Source organism: Micrasema longulum, unplaced genomic scaffold (assembly GCF_059751315.1).
Source record: "Micrasema longulum isolate JH-2025_06_02 unplaced genomic scaffold, ASM5975131v1 h1tg002840l, whole genome shotgun sequence".
Taxonomy (NCBI): domain Eukaryota; kingdom Metazoa; phylum Arthropoda; class Insecta; order Trichoptera; family Brachycentridae; genus Micrasema; species Micrasema longulum.
In genome coordinates this window covers 1-26,745 of record NW_028279963.1, presented here as the reverse complement: position 1 = coordinate 26,745, position 26,745 = coordinate 1, and the positions used below count along the sequence as shown (strand labels likewise).

The following is a 26,745-nucleotide window of genomic DNA, read 5'->3' as shown; positions in this document are numbered from 1 at the left end:
GGGATCACATTTCATGTGTAAGTACCGAATACATGTGTATGTAGCAAACGCTTTACACTAAATTTGTTTTATTTTTCCACCTGTCAGATTTTCAAAGAAAACAAAATAGACATTTTATTAGTGTTGCCAGGGTAGTCAAATTTTTTACGCTACTTTTTATTAATAAGAATATTGGTTTCAATTGATTTAGTGGAATTTTAGCTTCCCTGCCGATGAAAGAAGGAAAACGGAGTGGATAAAAATAATACAAAGAGAACGGCGAGATGAGTTTTGGAAACCAACAGAGCGAAGCATAATTTGCTCAATACATTTTGAGGAGAAATGTTTTTATTACACAAAAGGTTGGTTTGAAAAAATTAATCAAAGGAGCTTTTCCAAATAAGGTAGGTTTAATTAAAATAAATATAAATTTATTTCAACAGAGAGAGAAAACATTTTTGAGAAGGGAATATGGAAGTCTAGGCATTTAGAGGGCTTCTGACCTGTCATTGACTGGTTTAAGTGGCCACTTTACACAATGTGTAACATTCACCATTCTGCCCATGTTTGAACATCCACATTTCCTCAACTCTCCATCTGTTGACTTTTGTGAAGTTACAGTGTGTAAAGTGGGCACTTAAACCAGCCAATGACAGGTCATAAGCCCTGTAAATGCCTAGACTTCCAAATTCTTCCCTTCTCAAAAATGTTTTCCCTCTCTGTTGAAATAAAATTTAAATATGAACAACTCCCTAGGGAGGAAATCCAGCCATTGTGCAAGCATTTGGACATACGCAAACATTGTTAAATAAATATATTTTAAATATTATTTACATCTATCTCGTTTCCCTTTAGGTGGAATTTGATGCAGTTTTTAAGAGAAGAGTTTTTTATTAAGTATTACTATAAAATAAAAAAGTACCTTCTCATCTTTTACAGATTTTTTTTTTCTTTCTTCTACTACCCAAAAATATTATACTTGTCTATTTATTATAGGAGCAAACAATACATAAACATTTCTTGAATACCCGCGAACAGGTTATGCCTTTGTGGGATTTTTCGTTTACTAATTTTACTATTAATATGCATTTTATTGCCATGTAATTATCCTTTATTCTTTAAATGCTCTGTTTTACCTCTTACGTGTTTTGTAAAAAAAAGCAATTTACTAATTTACTCTGTTGTGTCAATCAATGTTTTCGCGTGTACAATAAAATTTTGGAGAAATTAACAAATCGTTTTTTTATTTTTTATTAATTACATTTGTGTTATGGTTATATTTTTCGCAACATGGCAACATTACGCGGCGACTTTGAGTATGCGCGCGGTGAAAGTGCGACATAGTGGGGGCGTTTTTGGACACAGTCCGATGTATTCGAATATGATTCTACTCTCCTTCTGGACTATTCTTAATTCTATGGTTTGCAGTTAGTATTTACAAATGGAAATAAAGTAATTAAAAGGTAAGAATTAAAACAAAGATTGAAAAAACATGCTCAGATGTAAAAAAAAACATTTTCAAAAAGGAAAAACTGTATGTTACATTACCTACCTCATTTATACCAGGAATATTTATTTCATAATGCAATATATGAATTACATCCTTGTGATCTTTTAGCTTCAAATCTGCATCCTCCTCAGTTTTCCCGGTTTTTGTGTTAGTATATGTAACATATCCACGGTGATTAAAATTGCAACGTATCTTCGATTGTTCATCGTGCAAAAAATGTACAAATACTATATAGCGCAGGTAAGATGAATTAGTTTTAAAATGAAAACAGCTCCCGTCGTTTATTTTCCAAAAAGGGAGCCTCATGGTGATGAGTTGCATAACCCCATCACCTGCAATCTGAGCATCACAATGGGTGGAATTTGCAGGAGTAAAACTTAGCGATTTGCAAGGTGAATGCGACTGCCGAATAACCTCAGATCTAACAAGACCACAAGCAATTAAAATATTCAGCACGAAAAAACGTCGAAACATTTTTTTTAAAATAAGGAATCAACGCAATGGCAGAGATAATGTAGAACTACTACTAGTTCGCAATAGCGTTTCGTCTGTTTTATAAACAATATTATTTTGTCTGTCGAATTTTGATATTATTTTTCAAATTGAAAATCTTCAACAGTAGATAGGTACATAGTACCTAACCAGTATTTAACTTGCATAAATATCATAATCCAAAAACAGATTATTATTTTTGTGCAACTATCAATAACAAATATTATTTTTTTTATTCAGACCAAAAATATATTCGATTTGAAAAAAACCATGAATACCACGGCCAAATTCAAGGACAACTGCTCTGTTCTCGGAGATTAAAAGCATATTTCACTGTTTTCACTTTTACAGATTTTTTTCATATGTATTAATAGGAATTTTGCGGACGTCGCATAGACTCAGCAGCCCTTCCTGGGGCCTCTTGAATAAATAGTGTAGAAACCTCGGTATATGTAAACATGAAATGCTGCCTCCCTAATAAAGACTTTAATTTGTTACCTTCGGGGGTGGCTTTCGTTATACCAAGGCCTATAGAATTAGGATGTTATAGAAAATTATAAATATATTGCATTGCCTGGTTGTTTTAAATTAATAATATTTTCTCTTTACGTTTCTTACCGCGCGGTCTGCACCCGAGTGCGGGCAGGTGGCGGGGGGAGGTAGCCTTATACGTGGCGAGAGAGAGATAGACAGAGCAGGCGACAGCGCGCTATCTCTCTCGCGACAGGATTGGTCGGGCTACTCCCGCCTGCCATTGGCCGGCCTATGTCGGCCGCACGGGTTTGTTATGTATAAAACGACGCAGCGCCAAAAATAAATCAGTGTCAACCTTTTACTCGTGTATAAATCATCTCCCGCTCTACTCTCCACCGATACCGACTACGCTAAAAGACCTTCACCTGCCCTTGAATACATAGAGTGTAGTATTTCGGAAAGATGGTACATAGTGAAGCGAAAGAATTTGTGTTTTTCGTGTTTATCGAACACTCATCGGGCGATAAAGTGTAGAAATATAAAAAATTGCGGCCTCGATGGATGTCGCCGAACACATCACAAGACATTACACGACAGAAATAGTGCCGATATCAGTGAAGCTCGGTCTAGCGCCGATATACGAGCGCCAGATAATAGTGCCCGCCGCGACACGCCTGCAGCGGCGGGCGCCGGGGGAAACAGACCGACCGCGAACGAAACCCGCGCCGCGAGTTCAAGTGAAAGAAACTACGATTTCGGCCGTAGTTCGCGGACGAATAATATAGTGACGAGCACCTACGCTCGGGAGGAACCGGTCCTCCTAAAAGTGATTCCCGTCATGTTAAGTAGTCCGCGAGGACGAGTGAACGCGTACGCGTTACTAGATAAGGGATCAACCGTGACATTGATTGACGCGAAAATAGCAAACGACATCGGCGCGCCGGGAGAGACTCAAGGATTAAAAATCAACGGTGCCGGCGGAATGTGCGTAACAGATAGTGCATCAAGAAAAGTCACAATTAAAGTGCGCGGAATTACGGAAGATTTATTCACTCTCCGCGCAAACACAATACAGAAGCTGAGTCTGCCACTACAGCCCGGGGTTGAAGGGGAAGGCAGGATGCGACAAGTGTGCCCGCAGTTACTCATCGGACAAGATAATGATTATGACGTCGATGACGTTCGGCGCGGCGTGTTCACCGAGCAGCGCACAGTACGTGAGAAATCAAGTCGCAGAAGATCACGGGCAAGAGATGGCCGCCGCCAGGGATGCTGTGCGAAATAAATTCTACATGGACGACTACATGGATGCCGTAGACAGTGCAACAGAGGCGATACAACTGCGCCACGATGTCAGCGAACTACTACGGCGGGGCGGATTCATCCTCGCGAATTGGGCGAGTAATGATCCCTCCGTAATGGAAGCGATTCCCTCAAGTCTGAGAGGGAAAAGCGCACGCGAAATAATTAGCGGAACCTCCGTGACAGAGAGGGTCCTCGGCATCAAATGGGACCCGGTGACAGACGAGTTTCAATTTAAATTTAAAGTGTCACGGGAGGTTCCAACAGAGAGGCCTACAAAACGGCAGATGTTAAGTGAAGTTATGAGCATTTTCGATCCACTCGGTTTCGTAGGGTGTTTGACAATACGCCCGCGAATACTGCTACAAGATGTGTGGCGCTCCCACATAGAGTGGGACGAACAAATGAATAAAAAACACGCAGAGAAATGGCGCACTTGGGTAGACATATTACGCAATACCGAGTGCGCTATACCGCGGCGCGTATCGAGCGCCAAGGGCCAGCCAGTAGAGCTACACGTATTTTCCGATGCCTCGGAACAAGCGAGCTGCGCCGTAGCCTACATCGTGGAGAAGAACGCCGCCGGAAGGAATGCGACGTTCATGGCTAGCAAGTGCCGAGTTAGCCCACTACGCGCGCTATCAATTCCACGCCTGGAATTACAAGCCGCGTTCATGGCCGCGCGACTGGCGGCCACAATTAAGAAAGAATGGGGAAGTAATATACGCGATACCTACTACTGGACAGATTCTGCTACGGTGCTATGCTGGGTCCAGAGTGATTCGCGTATCTTCACGCCATTTGTAGCACACCGCCTAGGGGAAATAGATAAGCTAACGAACGCTCAAGAGTGGCGGTGGGTACCAGGAAAGAAGAACCCCGCTGATCTCGGGACGCGGGACGGCGAGATACCAGACATCTCCCCGGCCGGCATGTGGTTCAGTGGGCCGAGTTTCATAAAGAAAAATAAAAGTGAATGGCCGCCGCTCAAGGTAATAACGGCGACCCCGGATACAAGCAGTGAAATAAAGTGTGCGAATAGTGCCATCGTGATGACAGCCCTCCCGGACGAAAGAAGATTTTCCTCCTGGTGGAGACTGATCAGGACTACAGCGTGGCTGTTGCGCTTCATAAACCGCTGCAGGAAAAAGAATATAGGAAGCGCGACACTCATCGCCCCGGAGCTCAAGGCATCAGAGAGGGCGTGGATACTCATTTTATTTTTTATTTTATTTTGTTTATTAAGAAAAACAACAGCAATACAAAGAAATACACACAACATAATAAAAAAAACATAAAATAAAGCCAAATCAGTTTTTCACATAAATACAATTATAAAAATCCAGTTCAGTTAAATATAATTTATAGAAGTGCATGTGTGCGAGTTTTTTTTTGTGTGTGAGGATGCGTGTGTAAAAAAGTGGAGTGTGGTTTTGGTAGGTATGTGAATATGTGTGTGATTGTATATGGGTGTGAGGGTAGGTTTAAGGACAGGGTAAGTGTGTATTTGATATGAGTGAATAGAAACAATTTAAAATTATAATGTAAAAATATAAATATATTTTTTTTTATAACGAAACATAATTTTTTTCAAATAATAGTTTTTTAATTTTGGTTTTAAAAGTGAGTTTACTGTAATTAAATATGTCTATGTTATTGAAAAATAAATTATAATTACGCGTCAAGCGAATCAGAGGAGAGTTCTGAGCATAGTTGGTGCGAACTGTGGGTACATGGAAAAGAGATAGATTCGTGTGACGGGTGCGGTAGCCAGGTACGTTAAGGGCCAACTCAGAAACCAGAACAGGACTATCAAGACGTCCATTAAGAATGTCATGTAAAATACCCATATCTAATAACAAACGACGATCCTCAAGACTAAGTATATTATGTTTATGACAAGAAGTTTTATAGTTAAGGTCCGTAAATCTGGATCTCCAATTGAGATGTCTCAAAAATGTTTTCTGAATATTTTCAAGCCTTATCTTGTGTATGGAATACTGGGGAGACCACACAGAGGAGGCATATTCAAGGAGACTACGAACGTAAGCGAAATAAATTAATTTGATACTACCAATATCATTAGAAACTTGGCAAGTGCGGATAACAAAACCTAAGTTTCTGTGTGCCCGGTTCACTATATTTTCGATGTGGTTTTCATACGTAAGTTTTTTTATCTAGAATCACACCAAGATCACGAACACTTTCAACTCGTTGTATAGCTTGATTACTTAAAAAATATTGATGTGAAATAGGTTTGGAGCTACGGGAAAAAGAAATGAGTAAACATTTTGAGACATTTACATTTATGAAATTTTTTTCATAGTAATCTGTTAATCGGTGAAGATCGTCTTGGAGATTATAGCAGTCACTAGTATCTTTAATATTCAAATATATTTTTTTATCGTCAGCATACATCAAGAAATTTGAATTATTGATGACTGCATATATATCATAAAGGTAAGCATTATAGAGCAAAGGACCCAAGTGTGAACCCTGAGGAACTCCCGATGTAATATCTATAAAATTGGATCGAAAACCTCCGAGTACGACAGCTTGGCTCCTGTTGCTTACGTAGGATGATATCCATCGATATACGTCACCTCGTATTCCAAGGTTAAGAATTTTTCTCAGAAGGATGATATGATCCACACGATCGAATGCCTTTTCAAAATCAGTGTAGACCACATCCACCTGTTCACATTTATCCATACAACGAAGTACAAAGTTCGTAAACTCAATTAAGTTAGACGCGGTTGATTTGCCTTTGAGAAAACCGTGCTGATGTGGAGGAATTCCTTTAACAATAATGGGATAAATGCTTTTATAAACAATTTTTTCGAATACCTTACTAAACGTATTAAGAATGGGAATACCCCTGTAGTTGATAATTTTAATTTTAGAACCTTTTTTATGAATAGGTAAAATATGAGCCTCTTTCCATTTGAGAGGGAAATATCCCTGCTTGAGAGAAATATTAAATATTATATTTAAAGGGGAACATAGTGATTTCGCGCATTTTACAATAAAATATGGAGGCACTCCATCACTACCAGCACCCCCGTTAGCATCTAACATGGACAAAAGTTTACAGACCTCATTTTCCGTAGTTTGGATATTGTTAATTACTCCATAAGCCAGACAGACAGTTACCACGCCGAGATAGCCGCAATTAGACGGAGGGAGTGCCTCCCGCAAAACAGCCGCCTGCTGGGCCTCACTCCCTACCTCGATAAAGATAGCGTCCTCAGGATGGGGACGCGAATTATGGAAGGCGGTGAGCGAGCAACTGAAGGCGCCCGTCATACTGGACGGAGCGCACGCCTATACGCGCCTATTGATAAGGCATTATCACGAGTCGCGGCAACACGAAAGTACAGAGCGGACACTCAGCGAACTCAGACAACAGTTCTTTATAACACGATTACGGACAAATATAAGGAAAATTATATACGAGTGCCGCTACTGTCGAATACAAAAGGCCCGCCCGCAGCCTCCGCTCATGGGACAGCTGCCTGCCGGCCGACTCGATCATCACGTAAGGCCTTTTACCCACTGTGGAGTGGACATGTTCGGGCCCGTATACGTAACTATCGGAAGACGCCGGGAGAAACGATACGGGGCCCTGTTTACGTGCATGGTTACAAGGGCCGTGCATATTGAGATTACACCGTCGTTGAGTACTGACTAGACGGTGCAGGCCCTCAGAAGGATGGCGGCCTGCAGAGGACATCCGACAACGCTCTACTCGGACAACGGGACGAACTTCAGAGGCGCAGACAAAGAGATGGCGGCCGCCATGAAGGAACTAGCTCACGATCCCGAACTACAGAACGAGGCAACAAGGAGAGGGATCAAATAGGTGTTCAACCCGCCATCGGCGCCACACATGGGGGGAGCCTGGGAACGACTCATCCGGTCGATAAAGGGGGCGCTTATGGTGATTCTAAAGGAACAAGCCCCCCGAGAGGAAACGCTAATGACAGCGATAGCGGAGGCCGAGTACACAGTAAACACTCGGCCCCTAACTCACGTCTCGCTTGATAGCCGAGACGACGCTCCGCTAACTCCGATGCACTTTTTCATCGGATCGAGCGGGGCCCAGCCGCATCTGGCCGATTACAGAGACGCGCCGCCCGAACTGTGCCTCAGAAAACAATGGCGGGTGGCGCAGAAACTAGCCGACGCATTCTGGAAAAGATGGATGAGGGAATATCTCCCGACATTGGCACAGCGACAGAAGTGGCAACAGGCCGCCACACCGATCATGGTCGACGACCTGGTCATAATAACGGACGCCGCCCTCCCGCGGAATGAATGGCCGCGGGGACGCGTCATAGCAGTCACACCAGGGAAGGATGGACAAGTCAGGAGCGCCCGGGTCCAGACAGCCGTCGGAACCTACACACGACCCGCCGTCAAGCTCACCGTGTTGCAGATCAAGGACGACGTCGGCGCAGAGATGCCTCCTCGGCAGGGGGGAGTGTTGCCGACGTAAAGCGACTATATCAACTTGGCGGCCCTTCCTGGGGCTTTTAATATAATGTAGCATAGGAGCTTCAGTATGTGTAAGCGAGGTACCACCTCCCCAATAAAGATCGGTATTTGTCGCTTTCGGGGGTGGTCATCGCCATACTGAAGCAGATATAGATCAGGAATCGTAATAATATTATTGTCTGCCTATGTTACATATTATCGATTATTCTGTATGAGTGTTGATCGCCGCGCGGTCGGCGGGGAACTGCGGCCGGGTAGCGGGAGGGAGGGGACCTTATACGTGGCGCGAGAGAGACCGATAGAGCCGGTGAATGTGCTCGCTATCTCTCTCGCCGTGTGATTGGTCAACCTAGTACCGCCCGCTATTGGCCTAGCACCGCCGCCGCACGGCAAAATATATTGTATACTCGTATATAGCCCCGCCGGGCAAATAATAAACTAGTCAACTCGTCACGCTACTAAGGGCTTTTACTCTCCACCTCGTCTCCCTGCCTCGCTTCAAACCGGGCCTCATCGCCACCTGGAATATTTGAACACCGTTACCCCCTGGACTTGGAACTCGGATACTCTTTGGATTGGATTTTGGACCCCGGATAATTTGAACCCTTGGCTACTTCCCCGGAACACACCCCGCCATTCCCGCCGACGGAGAGATACCGGCCTTACAACCCGGTTGCCTGATTCAGGATTACAGCCGCCAGTGCTACTCACTAGCGACCCCGCAAGAGATCTCTAGGCAGCGATACCTCCCCCGGAGCTAATCGTTCGTCGGCCGAGGCCCACCTACGCCCGGCCACTCTGCGTTGACCCCAGCACCGACAGAAATACAGTTCTTGTGACGGGCGCGATTGCTACGGAAGCCAGTGATCCGCCGCATCTGGTACAGTCACTGTAACGGACGGTTAAAAATATGCAATAATATAGTTAAGCCCCCCGGTATCTGTCGGCTAAATGTTGGACCTACAATAAAGGATAAATATTCCACTTTCGGGTCTGACTTTAGCGATACCGGGGTACTATAGAGTAGAAATTTATGTTACTGGAGTTAAACGTTTGACTAATTATTGCCATAAAAAGGGCATTTGTATTTATAAACGAGACTAAGGTCTGCCTTAAAAAAGGCAATGTTGTAAACGAGACTTATGTTTGCCTTTAAAAAGAAATTTTGTAATTGATATGGCGCGTGCGGTGGCTCCCAGCGAAGTGACCACAGACTACATATATCTTGAAGTGACCGAGCCGAGTGCCGGCACCGGCGGTGTTTCTCCGCCCCCACTCCCGTATTAGCCTAACGCCAGTTCGGACGCAGGTAGGGGGAGCCCGCAACACGCCCTATATAATGTCCCCATGTACCCAAAATCATCGCCCCATTAGCTTACTCCCCTGCATAGCAAAAATATACGAAAAAATAATCCTCACACGCGTCAAAGAAATAGTCGAGGAAAAATCGATAATTCCCGACACGCAGCACGGCTTCAGAGAAAACCACTCTACGCTGCATCAGTTACTACGCGTAGTAAAATATATAAACGAAGGCTTCAACAAAAAATGGCACACCGCGGTGCTATCGATCGAGCATTTATCGAGCGTTTATTGATCAGCAAAGCTTTTGATAAAGTATGGCATAACGGCCTACTTTATAAAATGGACTCGTTTGGCATACCCCACTCGATGATCCAACTACTTGGTAATTACCTATCAATTAGAAAATTCCGAATTAAGTTAGACTCACATTATTCAACAGAACGCCCCATCAGGGCGGGCGTACCGCAAGGTTTGCTACTAGGACCGATCCTATATAACATATTCTCAAGCGACATCCCCAGCGCCCACAATCACAACGTAAGAAAAGCCCAATTTGCTGATGACACCGCACTAATGTCCAGCTCGTACAGCCCAAAGCTAGCAGCTTCGCGCGTACAAAAACAATCTGACCTCCTGGAAAAATGGTGTAAAGATTGGAGGATAACAATAAATTCTTCTAAAAGTGCCACAACCCTATTCTCAAAAAGGAACCCGATCCTTCCCCCAAACGTAACAATGTTTGGAGAAAACATACCATGGACCAGCAGCATTAAATACCTAGGAGTCACGCTCGACTCAAAAATAACTTGGAGTAAGCACGTAAATGAAAATATAAAATCATCCTTTAGGGTAATGTCGACGCTCTATCCTATATTCGGGAGAAACAATAGACTCGACGTTGATAATAAACTCCTGATTTACAAAACTGTAATTCGGCCGATCTTTATATACGCTGCACCCATATAGGGCCACGCAGCTGTAATGCACATCAACAAACTACAAGTCTTTCAGAACAAAATGATCCGCACCGCAATAGAAGCATTACGTTGGACGAAAAACTCCCGAATACATCACAAAACTGACATTCTAACCGTTTCAAAGTATATAGTCTCACTCTCGGAGAGATTCTATAGCGACCTCCCTAATCATACAAATCCCACAATAAACTCACTATCAACTTACGACGTAAACTCACGCCGCCGGTATATCAGACCCAAAGAAGTCTTAATAAGAGAATCAACCCCTGCGACATCTTCGCAGACGTAATAAACTCACCCCCCCTCCCCAGCTTCAATCAATGATTAATCCATAAGACGAAGGAGAAAGGGGTCATTGTGACCCGTTACTCTAAGAGCCATGAGTTCAAAGTCAATAAATCATGAGTTCGCCTCGAGTCTTCACCTAAGTCAAATCGTTTAATTTCGTCACTCCGCCCGACCTCCTGCTCAACTACTGGGTCTACCCTTGGACTTGACCATCGCTTCACCCCGGGACTACGAACCAGTATCTTCTACTGACCTACGCAGTGAAACCGGACTTGAGAGGGATTTCAAGACATCGTAATTCTCGGGATTTACGACCCCGAGATTTCGATTCGGAAGGTCACACCACTCTTCAGGAAGAAGCAACCCCCTCGCCGACTGTGACTGACGAGATGCTGAAGAACGAGAGATCTGAGAGGCGTCGGGAGAGAAGACACTACGAGAGACACATTAGCAACTGATGTCGCTTTTGGAAACTACAAGTAAGCCAGCCGCTCAGCCAGACACCGCGCAACTCAGAGCACGGACCGCCCTGGCCCAGGCAGAGAAGGAAGCCACATCGAGCGCGCCCCAGGCCCGGGACGCGCTAGTCATTGATCCTGTCCGCCCCAAGAGGAACGAGCCTTTCTCCGAGGAGGACAATCAAGAGGCGAGGCCGAAGGAGACAGCGCGCCGCAACACGGAGAGATGGGTCGAGGAGCACATCAACGCCGAACCAGCCGACCGTTTCACGCTGGCACTCGAGACCTTGCTGACGAAGCAAGGAGGGAATCGAGGACAAATCCAAGAAGAGGAAACACGCATCGGCGCCATGCTCGCTCGACAGGGGAACGCCAGGGAGCTACAGGACTTCAGCGGCAGCCCCGTGCATCAGCCGGCATTCTGCGACCAATTCTGGGAGTCTTCAGAACTGTGCCAACTGACGGACCCGGAAAACCTTCTCAGGCTGAAGAAAGCATTCAAAGAGCCCGCCCGGGCGCTAGTGGAATCAAAGGACGTTCACTATCTATCATTTAAATTTATTTATTTAACTTTTTGTACATATATCAAACATATTGGATATTGATCCAACATGTTTGATTTAATGTCATTTAAATTGGAATCATAAACTTTTTTCTTTACCATCGTGGGTTTATTTTGGATACGGTCAAAGAGCCTTTTCCTTCTGTTTGAAGTTTCAGCATTCTCTTCTTGACTCCGGGAAAAAACAGAGAGCACTATTTCCTTTTTCAGCCGCCGAGTTAAAAGAATGGTTCCATCTAAAATTAAAACAAATTTATTGAATGCTAATTACTGTCAAAAAAATCTATTTGTGTATTTGCTAAATTTGGTAAATTATTAACTAACAGTATCTGCTCTCCTTTAAATAGTCAGTACTTCTAAAATGAGCTTTGCAACAACGGAACTAGAATGTGGTTTCCATTATTTATTCTTTTGACTATAACAACCCATTTTAATTTAGATTATTTGTCTTTTGGAATACAAGTCCACCCGTATTTTAGCACATTGGAACGCAACAATACGTAGAATGCATATATTTATCGATTCACAGTAACTTCTATTCAAAAATAATAAAAAAAATAAAATTAAACTGCAAGCAATCCACGTAGGGATTTCGATACGGTTTGCAGGCGATTGAAGTTATGTTTTTAATTATTTTTTAGACCGTATTAATAAATTTTACTTATGCCTGGCGGAAGAAAAATGCGAACTAACCTCCGATTGCCGTCGGCTTTTTTTCGATTTAAGGCTATAGAGTTTATATGAATTTCTGAGTCTATAGTCTCTGACTTTGCCGTCTGTCAGTGTGTTAAATCTCTGGATAACCCGCGTCGCTTGAAATTATTGTTGCCTCGTTATAAATTAATCATTATCATTTATTTATTCATAAATTGTGTGTCTTTCGAACGCAGCGGACGTTTGAGGACTCGGTATTAAGTTAAATCAATTGAAATCTCCTTTGTTTGCAGAATGTTACTGCATTTATTTTCTGTTTTTCTTTTAACAGGATTTACGATTGCGGGTAATTATAAAATTATTTAACTGAACGCGAATTGTTAGATTAAAATGCTGTCTTGATCTTGCGGAAATCTAAAAAACAAACTGAAAACTGAAATCTATAATACATAATTGTATTTTTTGTCACCAACTCATGGCGTACCCTCGACGAGATTTTCAATCACATTACTTTTTTTTTTTTTCATTGAACGAACAAATAGAATCTTCCGAATGTTTTTTAACGTGCTTCGTTATTTCTATATCACAACTTAAATTATCCATATAGTTAAGTTAACACAGGTAATATGAAAGTCTCCTGATGTTTTCCGAAGTTTTACTGAACAAGTTTTAGTATGTAAAAGTAGGTATACAAAATAATATTAGTAGAACGACAATGTCACCGAATCAGGGGAAGATAATTAGTTTACATTAATAACCCAATCCATTTCTTGTCTACCTACTTCCAATATTTATTTTTCATAGCCTTTTAAACATCAATTTGTTACTTACACTAATGAATTATTACTCATGTGTTTGTTTTTAAGTAACTATCTTTCTTCCCAAATCTCTTAAAATAAACAATGCAGGTAAATTATTTTTTTTAAACATAATATTTTGTGCTGCAAAATTATGTCTTCTTCTTCTACTTTATTCTTTCTATAGATCTTATGGATCTGTTTGCGCCGCTGTTTTCTCTCGGGACGCCGACTGCCAGCTATCGGGCCACCTCTTCGGGGGTCTGCCCGGGAGTCTTCTTCCTTCGGAGTTACCTTGAAGTGCGATATGTAGAAGTCTGTCCTACACCATTCTGTTTACATGTTCATCCCAGTACCGCCTTCATTGTCTTTCCCATCTTACAATATCTTCCGTAATGCACGCGCTCCGAATATCATTGTTTTTCATGCGGTTTCGCAGCGTTTTTCGGGTTATGGATCGGAGAGTTCGCATCTCGGAACTTCTCACCCAAATATTGTCTCGGTAGTGTCTGCTTTTGCCTCTATCCCGTAGGCTGCTATAGGTCTAACACATTATTACTATTATATAATTTTAAGCGAGCAGCTTAAAGCTTATATGCATAAATCTATTTCAATGAAAGTTAGCTGCTGGCGCACTTTAACTTTTCCCAAACAAAACTAGTCCATTTTTAACCCATTGAGATCAGCTCTTTTGGGGGCTTATTCCAACCATCAACAACCCTATTGCTCAGGAAATGCTTCCGTGCATTTCTATTGAATCTCGTTTTCTCCAGCCTGAGACTGTGGCCTCGAGACCTCAAGACAAGCATCTTGCTTAAGCTTGAACATGCGATCCAAATTTGGGCAGCTATAGTGGCTGTTGTGTATTTTGTATGTCTATCAAGTCACCCCTTTCTCGCCGTTTTTATGCCTTTGTAATACTTGCGTGCGTTTTACCAGACTACAGCCTTAAGCGAGGGAAGTTAAAATCTCCAAATATGAGAACAGTTGCCGATTCAGATGCATTTTTAATGTTCGTAAACAGCATTTCGTCCCCTTTGAGCAGATCGGGTGATGGTGGTCTATATTTTATTTTATTGAAATAAACGGCACTTCGCGCCTTTTACATATTAGTTACAAATACAATTAAATATGCACACATGTAAGCATAATTATAAGTAATACAGAGCATTTAAAACAATATTATTAATTAACAAATTAAGAAAGTCTAAAAAAGAAAAACCATATAAAAAATTAAATATTACCAATTATAGAATTGTCGATAAAAAATGATAATTTGGTATTAGAAATACTTTGAACCAGTTAAAAAAAAACTAAGAAAACAATTTTGAAAAACATTAAATGATAAAAATAACAAACAATTGTATGTATTATTATTTAGAACTAATAAGATATTTAGAACTAGTAAATAGTATATATTTTTGTATAAAAATATATAATAATGTAAAAAAAAATTTAAGAGAAATATTTTGTATTGTAAATAAATTTAAGAAAAGAAACAAAAAAAAATACTAACAAAGAAGTTTAAACAATTTTTAACCATAGTAACAAATAGTTATCTAGATCTGTTACCAATGAAATACAGGAGAAGAGCCTATATGCACTAAATTTCATGTGAAATGAGTCACCAACGTCCTGGTACTCATTGCCTAGAGTGTGAAGTCTATTGATGACTGCATTTCCATATGATGTCAAAGTATTGTTGCCACAGTATTGGTAGGTTTGCCGAGTTGTCCTTTTCGGTACATTAAAATTAATTAGTGATAAAATTAGATAACATAAATTACACTTATTTATTAGACACTTTAAATTTAATTTTATTAGAAGATCGTAGAAAAATAAATGACCTCCTTTTTTTATTTTAAATTCGGAGCTCGATTGTTGTGAACTCCTGAATCTCATTAACTTCAAAATACCTAATCGAGTCACTAGAAGTACGGAGTTGTTTGCAACTACGAGTACATACGTAGCTACTAACTATGATTCCGCGTTTACATTCCTTAGCCAACAAATTTACTTGTGAAATCAACATTTTTAATACGACAATTATCAATTTTAAAACGTTCTTAAATGCACTATTTGAAACTAATTACTTTCTTTTTCATACAATTCTTTCTCTGTTTTTGATGTGTATTATTATTATCTTATCTTTTTCTGATATTAATTTATCAAATATTTTTATGTGTTGTATATTATCTTACTGCCAAGTAATTTTCATTATTTGTTTTTAACAATAATTTGTTGATACCATTTTTTTTTATACTTATAAGTATATGTAAATGTATTTATTTATTTTGTTTGAATTCTTTACAAGTTATTTATGATTTGCTTTTTAATTCAATTACTTTTCTTATATCCATTTATTTATTTTTTTCTTTTTTACTATGTAAAGTTTCACTTTTTATTTTGCATGGCAGTATGCTTCTTATTGTTTCTACATGTATACAAAAAAGCGTTGTTTATCTTTTTAATTTTTACTCACTATGTTTGTACTTACCTGTATATTTTGTGTAAATGCCCCTTGGGCGTATTGTAAAATTAAATAAATTAAAAAAATAAATATAAATTTAAACCTGCAATTGAGAATTTAAGGTTGCCGAGCTGAAAACTTAACCACAATGCTTCTGCTGGGCCATTCTTACAAGAAATAACGATGGTGACATATTCACTTATTTTATCTTATTCTTCCAGATCCTATAAAAGAACCGCCGAAGTGGAGTGATGTTTATACAGTGAAGGGGGTGTTATCCATTCCGTATGCGGAGCTCAAAGAGCCGTTCTATGCCTGGTGAGTTTAATATTCCACATAGGAAAAAATCATTTCGATTTACCATTTAATTTATTGTCGGTATTTGCGCCCACGGACGGTGAAGTGAACCAACCGACAAAATGGTCACACTCTTGTATTTTCTTTATTTACTGAACTGTTTCTAACCCTTTGCTTTGCCTGTATCCTCCAGGATACACGAGAAGCAACAACTCAAAGTGTATAAACCCCGTGCATATCACTTCTAAGATATAGGTTGAAATATGAAATTAACTACATTTTGAAATGCTATTATGATTGGATTTCATATTGTTTAATTTGTTAAGCAGATGATTTTAAATTTTTTTTTTATTTATTTTATTTATCAACAATATTTTGAGTTTGTCCAAATTTTTGTAAACAAGGACTGGATTTAACTCCCTGGGGAGCTGTTTATATTAACATATTACAACAGAGATGAAGAACATTTAAGAGAAGGTAATATATAAGTCTAGGCATCTACAGGGCTTATGACCTGTCAATGGCTGGTTTAAGTGGCCACTTTACACACTGTGTAACATTCACCATTCTGCCTATATTTGAACATCTATATTCCTTCAATTTTTTTATCTGTTGATGTTTGTGAAGTTAAAGAGCTGAATTGAATCCAGTCCTTGACTAAAAAAATTTGGACAAACTCAAAATATTGTTGATAAATTACCTGGTCCATGAAGAAGTATAGAAATTAAAAAAATAACATTTTCAGGCGTTGCCTAGTATGTAGGTGAAATAATTCAATTAGATGAATCTCACCCGCATAAATAAAGGTTTCAGCTCTTTAACTTCACAAACATCAACAGATAAAAGAATTGAAGGAATATAGATGTTCTAATATAGGCAGAATGGTGAATGTTACACAGTGTGTAAAGTGGCCACTTAAACCAGCCATTGACAGGTCATAAGCCCTGTAGATGCCTAGACTTCTATATTACCTTCTTTTCATCTCTGTTGTAATATGTTAAAAATAATTCGATTGAAATAAATTCTTTTAATTTCTACAATTGACTAGCTTTATCTTGGTTAGTTTCGTTTGCTTTTCGTTTTGTGGTAGCATTTTGGATTTCTGAACAGGATAATGATTCTACGTCGCCATAGACTAACGTATCATATTTTTCATAGTGACAGTTGGAGGGCGGGCAATTTAAAAAAAGATATCATTCCGTAGGGAAAATTCTTATTGATAAACGCAAATTAATTACCCAACTAATTTCTCCCTATTACCCTGCGAGCAAAGCTGCGGCTAAAATTGTTTGTTTAGCTTTATGTTATTATCCAAATGTCTGCAAACCTTGATATATGTAAGTCGTATCTGCTCCCGTTATTGGAACAAAATGGCCGATAAGAATACGTATTATATTTCCTAGAACAAATAACTTTTGTTATCATTTGACTTATGCCCCCTGAACTGTATGCTCACTCTGGCGTTAGTTTGCTCGGTGTATGACACCGACACATTATTTTTCCAACAGATAACATAAGAATCATTGTTGACGCAGTATTCTTATTTTCTCAGTGTTACATTCTTCTCTTTACACTTAAAATGCTAACAATAGATTACTTGCCTTTTCTTGAGCGTTATTTATTTATTTAACAAAATGTTAACAATAGATTACTTGCCTTTTCATGAGCATTATTTATTTATTTACTTTAATCAGCTTGTTACATTTTTGTTATAAAAGAAACATACTACAATACTGTTTCGTAATTTGGAGTCGAAGCTCATTTTTATTATTTTTATTATTATTAATTTTAAACGAGCAGCTTAAAGCTGATATGCTAACACATAAGATCCTTTAAAAATAAAAAACAAGATTCTCAATTTGCCAATCACTTAATTGAAAATAATCATAAAATTTATATCTCAAATAAACCAATTCCATTACACGTTGAAAGCAAAGGGCGTAAACTTAATATACTTGAACAATTGGAAATTAATAAATATCTAAATAATCCTAATTTTAAAATAATAAATGAACAAACCAACCTAATATCTTCACCACTATTAAACATATTTAAATATACTGTTATTCTTCACTTTGTTCCTTTTTGTACACGCTTATATGACGCGTAATTAATAGATGAATCGTGTTACAATTGCATTTATATATTTTGATAAGAAATTCTTAAAAATAGAAATATTGTAAAATAATACATTTATGTTTATATAAATTTCCTCATAATATTCAATCATGTTTTAAAATTAAAATGAACAGCAACCTATTATAATATTATTGATATTTTTTCGACAACAATTATCTAAATTTACAAAACTATAAGGCTTCATTAATTATCTCACAATACATACTTGTATGTCAATAAATACTTACTTTGTTATATTATCCCCGAAATTCAAATATTATGCTGATCTTTTAAAACGAAAGCTAGTTGTTAGCGCACTTTTCCCAAACAAATCTAGTCCATTGTTGAATCCATTGAGACTACACATTGAGATCAGCTCTTGCGGCAGCTTGTTCCAACCATCAACAACCCTATTGCTCAGGAAATGCTTCTGTGGATTCAGATTGAATCTCGTTTTCTCCGGCCCGAGACTGTGGCCTCAAAGACGAGCATCTTGTTTAAGCTTAAACAAAATAGAGAAAGTTAAAAGGAAAATATTACATACTACAAATACCGATAAAATATATGAAATGGAATTAGAATAATTCATTGTATTTTCAAAATTAATATGGATACTGTGGAGTTTTTTTTTATGCATAAATGTATTTATTTATTTGATGGACTTATGCAGTCCATTCTAACGATGGTAAATACAATTTCTTATAATAAATACAAGCACTAATAAAATAAAATATAATTAAATAAAATTAAAGCTGGGACAAAAAAAATAAAAATTACTACCTCAAGACAAGATCCGGTCAATCTTAGTTAATTTTTAAATCTATAAAGACTTACACCAAAAAAGTCCAGATCTTGTCTCGAGTTTACAATACGACACAATCGGGACATTGGTGCATGCGAGCCATAGTTTGTGCTGTGTTGATCGAGGAACAGCACATTATTATTTCGCAACCGGCGGATCGGAACATTGAATGCCACTTGTTCCAGTAACGATGGTACATCAATTAAGCCATTCAGCAAATTAAACGTATATATGGACTCAATGTTATTTGTATGTTTTTGTAGACTTGAGATCTTGAACATTGACTCCATTTCTCCGTAAGTGTAGTCTCCCCTCTCGAGGCCAATCATCAAAAAATTTAAAAAGAAATTCATTGAAAATACGTTTGTAGAAAAACGCGACGTGTTTGGCCTCTGGCGAATCTCACCCGCATAAATAAAGGTTTCAGCTCTTCAACTTCACAAACATCAACAGATGAAAGAATTGAAGGAATATAGAGGTTCAAGTATGGGGAGAATGGTGAATGTTACACAGTGTGTAAAGTGGCCACTTACTTGTGATTTTTTTACAATTAAATTGAAATGTTCATGGAAGCAGAGAGAGAGGGAGGAAATTAAAGTAGCTTTACAATGTCTTCTCCTTTTTATGAACTTTTTATGTAATATTTTTTATTTTTACTTTTTTAGAATAAAATTATTTTTCCCCTCTCCTCCTGCATTCATTAGTGTGAAATCTGTAATTGGTCTTACTTTTTAAAATTGTTAATTTGTTCCTTGTTTTATATAAATACTGTATGATTTCATTAATAAATAAATAAATAAACCAGCCATTGACAGGTCACAAGCCCTGTAGATGCCTGGACTTCTATATTACCTTCTCTTAAATGTTCTTCATCTCTGTTGTAATATTTTAATATACATTTATAATTTATTTTGAATGTATTTGAACCCCGGCGTAAAACGACATTTGCCCGGACTTCCAGAAATCAGCTTATAGAAATGTTTTCCAAGAAAAATACAATGACGAGATTTGAGGGTGTTGTAATCCAGCATCTCTTCTAGAAACAATGATGGCTACAAGACAATGCGGTGGCAGAGAAATTTGGATTTTAAATGGACTTAATAAGTCCGTAAATAAATAAATAAACATGTTATAATAAAGAATTTAAATTGTTATTGAAGTGAATCAAATTTGTTTCATAGAATCAGCCTTGTCAATGAAAATTTACCAACCAATTCCTTATCTATAAATGATTTGTGACTCCATTTGTTTTCATGGTTTCACGGATTGAAAACAAATAAATAAAATCATTGTCATTGGAGCATATAATTGTTTTTTTTTGTCCAGGTGCACTAGAACTCTCACTCAAATGTTCCACTCACCGCCGAGTCCTGTAAAATACCTGAAAGTTTAATCTTCTTCTTCTTCTCAGTTAAGATCGATTAATTTGGTATCAGCTAAAAGCTAACTCCTGAGACTTTGAGTTTCAGCTGTTCTTCCCTCTCATTGGTGGCCCTCCGGGCAGACGGCAAACGGCCGGGATTTCGTGAGCAATGGTTTAGGGGATTTTAGAGCTGTCGATAAATGGAATTATTGACGTAATCTCTCCATAATCTATTTACTATGCAATGGGTATCGCTAATCCGTCTAACTTCTTGACTCTAGATTCTGCCTTTTTTTGGGTTTCCCTGCGATTGCCTTTAGTACTTTCATCTCTGACGTTCTGAGCAGTTATTTAGTTTTTCTATTTAGTTTTTCTATTTAGTTTTTCTACTTGGTTTTTCGTATTTTTTATTTTCTCTCTATCTATCCACGCCTCTGTTGTATACACCATGATTTGGTCTGACACACGTTTTGTATATCCGAATTATGTTTCCAATAATCATGTGTTCATTGTACTATACGACATTTCTTAGGCATCCAGATGTTTACTAACTGAGATGGATATGTTCTCATCATCACTATGGCAGCATCATCTGCATGACATGTGATGTTAATGACCTTATCTCCCTCAGTGAATTCACTACTTTTTTTATTCTTAAAAGCATTTTTTTATATATATTTATTCTGCTTGTGTAAGAAAAGGTTTTAGGCGTATATATTGTTGTTGTATATTTAGTTATAAAGGTGCTAAACTTGCTTTGTTTCTTTGTTGTTATCAATATGTGTTATTTTCTAAATGCTAATATTAATTATGTCCCGAATTGAGTTGTTGTAACTCCTGGGAGTGTAATTCAACGTATTATACTTGTAAAATAATTTGTGTTGTATTATTTATAAATAAATAATAAATACCGGCAGAGCATTTCTATGCATTTTGTTCACTTGTATATTAAGTTCGTTGGCCTCGTGGTGTAATGGTCAGCGCTTAAGCCTGTCATGCAAGAGGTCTCGGGTTCGATTCCCGACATGGTTGATGTGAAATATTTATTTAAAAGGGTGTTTTCACACTAGAATATTTCATAGTCCCTGGACTGGTACCTGAAGCGTAAGACTGATCATCTTACCTTCATGCAACAACAAAAAATGATCAAGATACGCTGCGATTGGTGTACCAATGCATTGCCCTATGCACCATTAGGTACGGAAAGGGAACGATGATGATGATGATGGTATATTAAGTTTAGTTGGCCCTGGTATATTAAGTTGAGTGGTCAGCGCAATTCCCTATATACAAGAGATTTCATGAAATTGACATGAAATATTTATTTGAAAAGGTGTTTTTACATTGGAATATTTCATAGTCCCTGGACCGGCACCGGAAGCGTAAGTCTGATCATCTTACCTTCAGCTAACAAACTGTTGATGATGCAGTTCTGTTAGCAAGCAGCAATGAGGATTTACAAAAAATAGTCTCTAGAATGTATGATGTATGCCTGGATAGCGAATTGGCGATGAACGAATATAAGTCAAAAGTGATGGTATTTGAAAGGGGAAGTGAGGTCACTGACTGCATATTAAATGAAAACAACGAATGTCTCGAACAAGTAGAAGAATTTGTGTATCTGGGAAGCATGTTTTCAAGATTTCAAGTTCTCAATTGTTCGCCCTCTTCTAGAATATGCCTCTGTAGTCTGGTCTCCATTCTATGTCAATCGCATAAATCACATTGAATCAGTCCAGCATCGCTTGCTTCGAAAAGTAGCGTGGATGCTCGGACTAGTAAGAGGTAATTATTCTTATGCTGATATAGAGTCGATGTTAAATATTTCTAGTCTACAAAAACATCTAAAAACAGAACTAATATTGATTCCATATATATGTTCGGCATACTAAATGGTATAATCGATGTTCCATCATTACTGGGTATTATATTACGAAAATGGTGCTATGTAAGTTATCCATAATAATAAAAATGAGTTGACTTCGCACTAGGGCAACAAAGTGCATATGGTCCACAGCAAAAGTATAAAAGTTAAATGTTTTTTATAGGTTTGACAGACCGCATGGAGTGTCCCGTATCGATTACTACGGCGGCATGGTCAAGACCTATCAGCTTTCTGCGGGAGCCGTCGGAGGCTTCGGTTCCAGCATCAAAATCGCCCCCGTCACCACCGAGGAACAGTTGAACAAGCAGACCTGCCTCCAGGTCAACGGCACCGACGACAACTCCATCACGGTCCAGTCCATCCTTCCCGACCTGGCCGGCTTCCGGTACTCCGGCGAAGAGACGGTCCGGGGGGAGCAGACGCAGAAGTGGAAATTGGAAGAGGAGATCGGAGAAAAGAGTAACAAATACGCCATTTGGATCAAATACAGGAAGCCATCGGGAGAAATGGTCGATTCCCTACCAATTCCAGTTAGGTTCGTTTTTTAAAATTTCTAACTTTTTAAAATTTATTTTATTTTATTAACATAAACGGCAAATCTGCCTTTTACAAACATTTATAATGTTAACATATTTGGCTTAATATCTTTTTTTCAAAAACATAAATTTTAAAAACAAGATTTACAAAAAAAAAAAAAATCAAACCATAAATTAAACAAGATTTATTTTTAAAAAAATAACCTAAAAATTATACAGCATATTCAGTAGAAAGTTTAAATAATAAAACATTCTACAGTAAATTTTTTAGTCGGGTTGTGGTCCCGTGGCTAGTGTCTCGGACTCACGGATCAAAGGTCCGTGGTTCGAGTCCCACTCTACCCTAACTTGATTCCCATTTTCTAATAGTGAGTTATTTAAAACTCGTTGAAAATGGCCCTCAAAATTAAATATTTGCGTAAATTATAAGAACGCAAATATTTCTTTTTCCAAAAAAAAAAAAACAACAAGAAAATCATAAGTACTGATTCACACAGCTAGGCAAAGTGAAGAAAAAATTGTATGTGAAATGCATGAATAAATAAATATAATTACCATTCACCATCTTTGAAAAAGTTCAAAAGGTTTGTTCTAAAGGAACAATTTCCTACACTAAATATATCAGATATGTGGGAATAACTATTGCCGAGTTCATGAAGTCTATTTAATACTGCATTACAAGTATACACTGTCCGTGAATTGTTGCTACAAAACGGTGGCACCTGTCTAGTCATTCTTCCAGGCACCCTAAAGATGATAAGAGATAACAGTTCAGGGCAATCCCATATTGAATTTACAATTTATCTTCCATATGCGAATTAAAAAAACATTGGCAATTCTACCCATCATATGAAGTTGTCTTGTGACAATTATCACGCAGTTAATTCAGTTAAATCCCTGTTTTACGTTTTTCAAGGGAGCAACAAAAAAAAGTGTAAAACTGAGGAAAACTCAGTGAGGAACTGAAAAATGTATGGAAAAAATTAAATAACATAAAAATATAATTATTGTACTAGACTATACTAAATTTACTGCCGAAATATAGTGAGAACTGTCATAGTTGGGGATTATTCATATTTACCAAAGATTTAATTAAAAATATTTTCTATTTTTTCAAGCAATACAACAATGTGTTATTTTTTATTGATTTAAAAAAAAACATGTTTAAATTATTTTATTTAGCTATTTAACCTTAAAAACACAGAAACAAAAGTTTTAATTTGCATAAAATGCATACAAAGATTTTTTCCCTAAATATTGGGAAATTTTATTTATATGGTATCACTTTTTTTAGTATGGCACCACAGAATTTCAACTGTCATCTACATCGCGGCAAAATTGTTTCACAGTTTTATGATAACTGTTAAATCTATCTTCTTTTCACATTATGTTTATAACTTCAAATGATATTTCTATTGCCACATTTTTAAACTTTCTTCGTTTTAATTTATCGATGTAAATACTTTATTCCTCCTAAACATGCGTGCTTCCTAAACATGTCACAATTTAGTAAAATGTCAAAAAAAGTCAATTACACTGCACCTACTTTGAATTTAGTTAGAGACTATTTGCATATTTTTTTATTTACCTCAATTTTATTCTCCAATCACGCGGAGGCTTGTTGTCTTTTGACAAATCAAATGAGTTTTGAAAAATTTTCAACGTAAAACCGGGAAAAACTTAAAAAACGTTAATTGGGGGGAATATTTGAATGAAAATGTTTGGAAAAAAATGTGACTTAAATATTTCGGTGTAAAAAGCGGGAATATGTAAAATCAAGGAACGTAAAAATGAGGTTTTACTGAAGCTATTTCTAGTCTCAATGCATGCATGTGCAGCACGCGTGGTCCGTCCATAGAACGCATGGAACCATCGTTTCCCCTAAATGTAGCGAAATAATATTTATAATATATCATGTTTTATGAGGACAAAACAAAATTGATGATTGCCTCCCAAACCCTCGGGATAATCCCCCACACCGGGAAACTACAAATTTGATGTGATCAAGTTGTACAGTCATCGCTTTCCTATGGAATAATTGTATGAGGGGGAACTTACAACAATCATATTAAACCAATAGAAACTGTTCAAAAATTTATATTATAAATAATGCTTCACAAAATTTATTTACAAGTAATTCAAATAGATCAAGTCAAAGAAGGAATCGTGTGTTAGAAATACCACATTGTAAAACGAGGCTCGCACAGACATGTATATTTTATAGGCCCAAAATTTTTTAATTCTTTTTTTACTGATAATATTTCATTGATTCCAAACATTCAAAATTTTCCTTCTTTTAAAAAACACGAACTATCCTGGTTTCAAACTAAAGATATGAACTCTTTTTTTCTGTGATTTATTTTGTTGCCCTTTAATAATAAGGAATATTTTTGTGTTTTTTAAAAATATTTTTTTTTCCTTTTTTAATTACTATAAAAAAAATATATGTTATTATTTTTTACAGAATATTTTATTTTTTCTTTCTTATGGTATACAAAAATATTATAACTGTCCATTATTTATTATAGGAGCAAAAATTCATTATCATTTTCTTGTATACCCACGAACAGGCCATGCCTTTGTGGGATTTTTTTGTTTACTATTTTTCTATTTACATGTATTTCGTTGATATGTAATTATGCTTTATTTTTTTAATAATCTGTTTTATCATTATGTTTATTGTAAAAAATAAAAAAGTAGTTCCTCACAGTCGCTGTTTTTTTTTGTTTGTTGTCACCAAAATTAACTGCTACTATTACCTGATTTGTAATCTTAATTATGACATTATAGTAAAAAAAATTGTGATATTTTTTTTCAGGTATGAAATGCGGGGGTTCAACTCTCTGCTTGGCTCTCACTACGATCACTACTATTTGGATTATGAAGACTACAGTGTGGATGATATTCCCAAAGAAATATTTCGTCTAGATGCCAGTAAGTTCAACCCAACAATACATTGAGTGTGTTCAAATGTTTGCCGACAGGCTGGATTTCACTCTAGGCATATACAGGGCTTACGACCCGTCTTTAATTGATTTACAGAATTGGTCAACAGATGGAAGAGTTGAGGTAATGTAAATGTTCAAACATTGGTCGAATGATGAATGTTACATAGTGTGTAAAGTCCGTGGAGGAAGAATATGGTGCTTAGCTGATGAGATTAGTCGAATTTTTGGCCAAAAACTCTGAAACAATCACCGCTGTATGAGACGGCATTTTATCGTGGTGTGAAATCCACGAATTGTCCTTCCACATTCCTTCAGTGTTTTTGGGACGAGGTGGGCAGTGACGCGTTTCATACCCAAAACATCTCAATAATGAGATCTTCAATAACACAGCAAGCTCTTGGATTGGTACACATATATTTTTCGACACGATTTGCTTTGCCGATTCAATGTTTTCTTCGGTACTTGACGTTGGGCGTCCAGTATGTTTATCATCATCTGAGCATTCGTATGCCCGTGTTTTGGACATACACGATTCTCCAAAGGCTTTATTCAACATTTTCAATGATTCGGTACACGAAATTTCATTAGCAGCTCAAAATTTGGGCACGCTCGTTGTGCCAATTTTTTATCTATTGTAAAAATTGCCACACGGCAATGAGGAACTTCAGCCCTACAAAGTAAAAATTAAAGCATTAAATTGTAAAGCAAAATTTCTTAAAAATGTATGAAAAAAATATATAAATATTTAAATAAAGCGCACTACTTTGAATGACGTCACTGGTTCATATGAACCATCCAATGATATGAGAGCTTTGAAGGATATCCGGTTTTGTCACCGTAAACAAACCAATCGGAAGAACTGTCATAGAACAACCTCTGACGTCACTTCTTCTTCTTCTTGTTCTCTCCACTGCTGGACAAAGGCTTCTTACAAACATCTCCATTTCTTCCTATCACCCGCTTTCATCATCCACGTTTTACCGGCAATAGAGGCAATGTCGTCGACCCATCTTTTCTGTGGCCCTCCAACA

The 26,745-nt window shown here is 37.7% G+C and overlaps 3 protein-coding genes across 3 annotated transcripts; all 3 read left to right on the top strand.

Moving 5' to 3' along the window:
* Positions 1-4,161: 4,161 nt before the first annotated feature.
* Positions 4,162-7,619, top strand: LOC148271488 (uncharacterized). The gene is made up of 3 exons (XM_088241341.1): positions 4,162-4,947; positions 7,251-7,397; positions 7,449-7,619. The coding sequence occupies exons 1-3, from the start codon at positions 4,162-4,164 to the stop codon at positions 7,617-7,619; spliced, it is 1,104 nt and encodes a 367-aa protein (XP_088097467.1).
* A 27-nt stretch (positions 7,620-7,646) lies between these two features.
* On the top strand, positions 7,647-8,255 carry LOC148271487 (uncharacterized). The gene has a single exon (XM_088241339.1). It carries the CDS (start codon positions 7,647-7,649, stop codon positions 8,253-8,255), a length of 609 nt encoding a protein of 202 aa, XP_088097465.1.
* Positions 8,256-12,625: 4,370 nt separating this feature from the next.
* LOC148271486 (uncharacterized) lies at positions 12,626-26,435 on the top strand. The gene is made up of 4 exons (XM_088241338.1): positions 12,626-12,844; positions 15,987-16,083; positions 22,394-22,765; positions 25,585-26,435. The coding sequence occupies exons 1-4, from the start codon at positions 12,793-12,795 to the stop codon at positions 25,724-25,726; spliced, it is 663 nt and encodes a 220-aa protein (XP_088097464.1). The 5' UTR covers positions 12,626-12,792; the 3' UTR covers positions 25,727-26,435.
* The last annotated feature ends 310 nt before the right edge of the window (positions 26,436-26,745 follow it).

What these genes read in the sequence shown, in the direction of transcription:
- LOC148271487 (XM_088241339.1), top strand. Translation starts at nt 7,647, where the DNA reads ATGGGGGGAGCCTGGGAACGACTCATCCGGTCGATAAAGGGGGCGCTT.
- LOC148271486 (XM_088241338.1), top strand. Translation starts at nt 12,793, where the DNA reads ATGTTACTGCATTTATTTTCTGTTTTTCTTTTAACAGGATTTACGATT. An exon ending in AACAGGATTTACGATTGCGG is followed by an intron (nt 12,845 to 15,986) that starts GTAATTATAAAA and finishes TTATTCTTCCAG; the next exon opens with ATCCTATAAAAGAACCGCCG. An exon ending in TCCCTACCAATTCCAGTTAG is followed by an intron (nt 22,766 to 25,584) that starts GTTCGTTTTTTA and finishes ATTTTTTTTCAG; the next exon opens with GTATGAAATGCGGGGGTTCA.
- LOC148271488 (XM_088241341.1), top strand. Translation starts at nt 4,162, where the DNA reads ATGAATAAAAAACACGCAGAGAAATGGCGCACTTGGGTAGACATATTA. An exon ending in TCATCGCCCCGGAGCTCAAG is followed by an intron (nt 4,948 to 7,250) that starts GCATCAGAGAGG and finishes GCCCGCCCGCAG; the next exon opens with CCTCCGCTCATGGGACAGCT. An exon ending in GGGCCCTGTTTACGTGCATG is followed by an intron (nt 7,398 to 7,448) that starts GTTACAAGGGCC and finishes AGTACTGACTAG; the next exon opens with ACGGTGCAGGCCCTCAGAAG.